The following is a 6,485-nucleotide window of genomic DNA, read 5'->3' as shown; positions in this document are numbered from 1 at the left end:
ATCACAGGCAATTAAACCATAATTTTATCAAATTTTTCCAACCCCTCACACATTGCTGAAAGTTTTCTACATTTTTATTTTTCTAAACTCCGCGGTAAAATATTGATTTGGTGTAGTGTAAGTGAATCAGAGATCACCAAGTCTCTTATAATTGCCGCGGAGAGGCTCTTTGTGCCAAACTCTTGGGAGTATTTATTTTTGAAAGAGAACATATTGGAAAAGTAAACCAACATGAAATCCTCTAGTTGCACAGCTCATCTTGCACTTTGGCGCAACATCAAACAAATAAAAGAAAATTTGCTCGAAACGAAAAAAGCCGCTGCCAAAAATTCAATTCTGTTGTCACCAAAACCTAAACCCTGTTGTTGTTAATCACGGTCATAGCTACATCAGTTTGACCGCGATACTTTGATAGAACGACCACTTACGGGTATGTTAACGGAAACTTAACCGACGTGGTCAACAAAAGCTACACCCTGTTGTTTCTAATCACGGTCATAGCTATATCAGCATGGCCCCAACCCTTCATATAACAAACCCATCTGGGCAGTGAATGAGAGAAGGCTCAGCCCATTGCCAAAACCCGTTGACAGTCTCCGCCTGGGTCTCCACAACACGGCTTCTTTTGCAAACAGTTGTCATTCTCCATCATTGCCGTCATAGGGCCTCACAGCCGTTGGCGGGGCACGAGTTGCATGACGTTGACCTGTTATTGCATTTGCGGAAAGTGATGCAATTTAAATCAGGGATGACAGTCCAATTAAATAGAGCGACCGAGCCCTTTGCTATCAACCTGACTAGGCCAGGCGCCTTCACTGACTGTGAGGCAAGACTAACCCCGCAATGCAGGTTAGTTAATCTCATCACTACCAGCCAGTCAGGGCCAAAAAGTTGTTATCGGAGTAGCATGGTAGCATTTGGTTTATTTGAAGGCATGCTTAATGGCGGATGACAGTGGAGAAATATGAGGGCAAAGGGGTGATGCATTGCTAAGGGAGGCAGAGTACAACATCTTATAAATTCCCAAGTGCTGCCCAGCAAGCGTGTAGGAACTGGATTTCCGTGGTGGTTGAGTTTGATTTGAGCATGGGAATGGCATTTGGCGCATGAACCGGGACAGTCAGTGGTATACAACAGCATTGGAGGATGTGTCAATGGTTTCATGGGGACTGTGATGGTCCTTTGTCGGCAGTGACAAATTAACATTGTAATTGAGCGGTGCATCTTTACACAGAGCACAGGAGGGCGGCGGGCCGCCCACGGGACTCTAGTTGTTTCAAAACATAAAAGGACTGAACCAGTAAATCAACATCTTGACTTCATGTGAAAGCAATTTGATGAACTCGACTCGGAAGGTTGAAAACTACTACAGTTGAACCAGTCTAGTCTCAACCACAAGCCGGCCGGGGCCGACCCAAGACCCAAATATTTGGCCTTCCAGATTACCTTAGGGGCCCTCCGGAGCCCCAGGGATTTTTTATTTTTTTTATTTTTACCACGTTATCACCGCTTCCATCACCGCTTTCAACTCTTTCAATCAAAGTTTCATTTTGTTTATAGTTTAATTCATCATGGCTAGGGCAAGCAAAGCAGCCAAAGCGCAAAAAAAGCGGTGGAAGGAGTTTTGTGCTGCCAAACACCAAAAAGACACTTTGGTAATCTCTGATTCAGAAGACCAAGTACAGGATATCGTGGACAAAGCCCTTCAACTCTCACCTACTTCTGACTTGGCACTCTCCAAACCCTCTCAGCCCCCAATCACAATTAATCTGGACTCTGACTCTGATATCGAGACCTTTCCAACTCCTCAGCCCCCGCAATCAGTTCTCCTTCAATCATCTCAGCTCTACTGGATGCCAATCAATCCAGACTATCTAACGGAAGAGGACGAAATGGACCCCTTGGATGTCTCTCTCTACGCACAAGCCAACCTTGCTGACTCTTTGGATGATGAAGCATGCAGTACCAAACTTGTCAACAAGGCCTTAATCACGGTTTTCACTCGCCCTTTTGTGAATCCACCAACTCTTGGTAAACGCCAAACCAAGACCGGTCAGATCCTCAAAGGATACAAACAGCCTCGTGTTCAACCTAGCTCAAATAAGCTTGCACCACATGAAATACCAAAAGAAACTAAAAGACAATACAGACTAAACCGAGAGAAGGCTATCGGCAAGTCTACCTTCACTTTTGACAAGCGGGTTGTCCGTGAACCAGCTCCAGCTCTCAATCCAGATCCAGATCCCTCTCCTCCCTCTTCACCTGAAACCAAAACTCATGAAGAAGAAAACTCTGAAGAATCATATGAAGGATCCGATCACAAATACTCTGAAGAATACTCTGACTTATCTGACATACAAAGTGAACTCTCTGATAACGAGGCCAACAACTCTTCTGCTGTGATTGTATCCGACACTTGGATCGATGAATGTGTTGATCAATACCGATCCAGCAAGGCTAAGTCTTCAATGCCTCCAGATATCAAGAAATCAGCTCAGGATCAATTTGATACTTTCAATGCTCAAATCACCGCTGTCTCAGAAAAGTACAAACAGCTCCAAAAAGAAAAACCCAATTTTGAATTTCCATCAGCTATCATTGATGACCTTTGTGAATACAATGCATGGCGACTCGAGCTCACCATTTCTGGTCACAAAGACCCTGCCGTGACTGCTTCCATTCTTACCTCAGCCTCTTTGATACGCCGCCAACTAGTTTTATCTTTTCTTTTTGTTCTTTTGTTATTAACTCTGACATCTTTTCATCTACTCAACAGCTCACTCCTTTATCCCTGCTCCATCACGCCAATACCGTCGCACTACCTGAACATGGTTTTCAAAAAACCATCTGCTACAACACGGCTCAACAATAGCTTCATTGCCTTGGTTTCCGGGCCCACGAGTATAGTAAAGGGCTGTACTTCGACAGCCATGAACAACCTGATGTCGTGGAATACCGACATAAGTACCTTGACTCCATTGCTGAGCTTCAGAAGCGCTCTCGAACCTATGATGGCGACAATCTCGAGTTTTTGACTCCACCCGATCCTATTTCCCTTCAAGATCAAAAGGAAACAATCCTTCTCTTCCACGATGAGTCAACCGTGCATGCTAACAAGCGACCAAGACGTGCTTGGATGAAAGAAAACGCCCAAGAGCTACGCAAGAAAAGTGACAGTTGACTCATCCACAATTCTGACTGGATCACGCCAGCCACAAGCACGGGTCCACCTGTACGTACCGAAACATACGTAGTATATCGGACTGTACAGGTAATCGTACTGTCCAATAGACTCCGTAAGGGATATCTAGATGTAACCAGATGTAAAGATACATCTCGGGTCACCTCAGAATCCCTCCAAGTACAAAATCTCCATACCCCCACACACCATCACCCTCACCATCTCACCGCCCATCTCACCCCCCTTCTCACCCGCCTTCTCACCTCCCATCTCACCTCCCATCTCACCTCCTATCTACCATACTCTCACCTCCCATCTCACCTCCTATCTACCATACTCTCACCTCCCATCTCACCCTATCTCACCGGTCTTGCACCTCCCTCTCACCACCCATCTCACTGCTCTCTCACCTTGCTTTTTTTTCTCACCTCACCAACCCTCGTCATTCCGGAGAGCATCTCACGGACCTCTATACAACATCACTGAACTTCACCACACCATCACCCACGCCACCACCATCTAACACACACCTCTCTCTTTAAACTCACTCACCTCACATCCATGCCTTATAATACTCGACATGGCGGTGGACGTGCATTAAGAAACACACAATCACACCCAAATTCTCAATCTTCCCCACACTCTTCAGAACCTGACACCGACAACCCAGAATCTAGCGACGAGGAGCAATCGGCTGACAAATCTTCAGGCGTTGAAAACACAGCTACAATCAAGATCAAAAAGAAGAAGAAAACCCCACTACCAACCCTTCAGAATTATCATGAACTTGGCCTTGAATGGGGACAAGTACGAGCCGACAGGATTCTGGGCCGCCAGCCTCACATCAAGCCTCGTGTTTCCAAAATCACTCTCTTCGAAGCTCAAGCTCTTCAAGCCCAATATAATCTTGATAAGACGATGTTATGTATAGCTGAAGGAATCAGTCGACCAACCCTCGATGCCGCTCTGTATACATCCCATTATCTTTCAACAACGTCCACGTTTTGATTCTTACTGATGGTATATGATTGTTTTTCTTTCATCACAGATACGAAGGACCACTTGCACGCGAGCCCAATAAATACACAAACTACCAGGCATATAGCTTAGTGAGCACCACCACGCCAAGTCAGTACCTCACACGATTGTAACATAATGTTAGTCTTTGTTTTCAACCGTAGCAATTGACTTGTTACTTCTCACATAGTGCCCCCAAAAGGCCAAGCAGATGGGTTTGAGTCACGAAACAAGATTGTAGGAAATACATGGACCAGCTACAACAATGACGAGCAGCACATATCAAACCGATCATATTTGAACGCCTCATACGTGCTGCGATGGAAGAAACACAAAAAGGCGACGCTTTGATGCCACCTTCAACTACCACTTCTACTGCTCCAACTGACGAAGACAACACCGACCAAATCACTACAGAAGAGAGAGAGCAATACTTACCTCTCTTCCATCGCTTAGTTAACCTGAAAGCTGTGAAACGCGACTTCAAGCATGGGCGCCTATGTAGGCATAGTGGAAACGCTCAAATCCTTGAGAAGGTTGGAATTGAAGAGACCAAAAAAATTGTCAAGCAGGTATGTTGCTTTTTATCAATTGTATAATATGACTGTACATTTATAGAGAACTGACCTTGGCTCGTCAGCTGTCCCTCATTCACAACAAATTTGGGTTCCAATATCATCTCCTTGTCGCTGTGTGGAACCCAAACACTTCCATGACCCGCGCTCTCTATCAAGACGAGTTTACGTCTTGTGAGCATTGGGCTGAACACGCCCGGTCCGAGCCCCACTTGCTCGAACGATTTGCAAACCAGTCGACTCAGGCACCAAAACAAACCAAAAAGGCCAAAAAAACGACCAACTCCACATATCAAGCTAACCTCAGAAAGGACCTCATCACTCGACTCAATGGCCTGATTGGTGAGTAAAGCTGTCTCACAAATTGTTGCTTTTCATTGGCTCACATCCCAGTGAAAACTTCATCACATCAGAAGCACACCTACCAGGTGGCCGTCAAATTAAGTCCGATACTCACCCTCAAGGCCCAAACCCACAAGTCACCTTACAAACCCGAAATTATCGATCTGGGGCCAGCCTGGCTATCCTTCGCCTACCGGACTCGCAAGTCACGGATGAAATGCTTTCAAAGGGGTGTGCAGCAGGAAAACTCCCGGATGCTCAAGTGCAAATATGGATCGATGATATTGTAGCCGGAAGGTACATGATTGTCAAGTCAACCGACCCTCGCCTCACTACTCACCTCGACTCCCAAGAAGCCAGTGGGCCTTAGTCGACTAGCAAAGTCAAAGACGCTGTGTGACAACATGTGTCCCTCCAATGATTGATCTTTCCAGTCTCCTATGTTATACTAGCGTAAAAACTCGGTTGTATATGAATCATCTTGGTTCTACATTCACGACCCAAAAACGGTTTGTATATAAATTGTTTTCATATCAAATATTCACTGAATCACATTATACAGAAGAGTCATTTATGAAAGTTCCGGTCCTGTTAGACCCAAAAATTTATGTGTACACCTTCATGTAGAGTCAATAACGTCCTGACACAAGACGTTATTGAATTCGAACGCCAAATTGGACATTATTGTCTCAGCAATAGCATTGGCACTAACACAAATTACTGAAAGTTAATTGGTTTTCTATCTTATTCTTGAGTCCGAAGCTGACCAATACTTTTTATAAGTACACCATTCAAAAGAACCAAACCACTATTAAAGCATGCATTAAGAACAAGACTGTGTGTAAGTTATAATGTTCTCTCAATCAAATTGGGCTTCGATGAGATGATCATAGAATCTCCTGCGAATCGGTAAACTCGTCATCAATTTGAGTGTCAATAAATTATTCAAAAAATTATTCAAACAACTGTTGCACGATGTCATATGTCTTTTGTTTTGAACTTGCAAGGTGACATGATGGATTTTGCTCTCCATCGGACGTGGATCACTTAGCACGTGATCTGTACTTATTGGTTCCGAGCTAGGAGGGTGGTCATGACCAAATAGACAATCAATACTGACAATCATGTTCTGTTCTCACAATTGTAATTCTGATTTTGCTCTGTTGTGTTTGCTCGGTGTACGTACAGGTGATCAAATGTCAGGAGATTTCATAGTATGTTTCTGATTTCAAATATGGGTCATAATTGACAGTAAATCAAAAAAGGTGTATACAACTATCCACTGGTAGTACCGCCCGCGGTTGTTCAAATACGAGGGACACGGAGCTGACGCTGCCGTCTGGCGGGCTCACTTGGTGATTCCCTTTTTT

General features: G+C 44.5%; 2 protein-coding genes across 2 annotated transcripts; both read left to right on the top strand.

The window, feature by feature from the left end:
• Positions 1-1,571: 1,571 nt before the first annotated feature.
• On the top strand, positions 1,572-2,826 carry MELLADRAFT_87215 (uncharacterized protein; the record flags this gene model as incomplete). The annotated part of the gene is made up of 2 exons (XM_007403790.1): positions 1,572-2,649; positions 2,777-2,826. The coding sequence occupies 2 exons, from the start codon at positions 1,572-1,574 to the stop codon at positions 2,824-2,826; spliced, it is 1,128 nt and encodes a 375-aa protein (XP_007403852.1).
• A 916-nt stretch (positions 2,827-3,742) lies between these two features.
• MELLADRAFT_101494 (uncharacterized protein) lies at positions 3,743-5,485 on the top strand (the record flags this gene model as incomplete). Its single annotated transcript, XM_007403791.1, has 5 exons — positions 3,743-4,149; positions 4,230-4,309; positions 4,538-4,770; positions 4,839-5,115; positions 5,187-5,485. The coding sequence occupies 5 exons, from the start codon at positions 3,743-3,745 to the stop codon at positions 5,483-5,485; spliced, it is 1,296 nt and encodes a 431-aa protein (XP_007403853.1).
• Between the last annotated feature and the right edge of the window lie 1,000 nt (positions 5,486-6,485).

The sequence above is a fragment of the Melampsora larici-populina genome (genome assembly GCF_000204055.1).
Source record: "Melampsora larici-populina 98AG31 unplaced genomic scaffold MELLAscaffold_1, whole genome shotgun sequence".
In the NCBI taxonomy this organism is placed as follows: Eukaryota; Fungi; Basidiomycota; class Pucciniomycetes; order Pucciniales; family Melampsoraceae; genus Melampsora; species Melampsora laricis-populina.
This window is presented reverse-complemented; position numbering and strand designations above follow the sequence as displayed.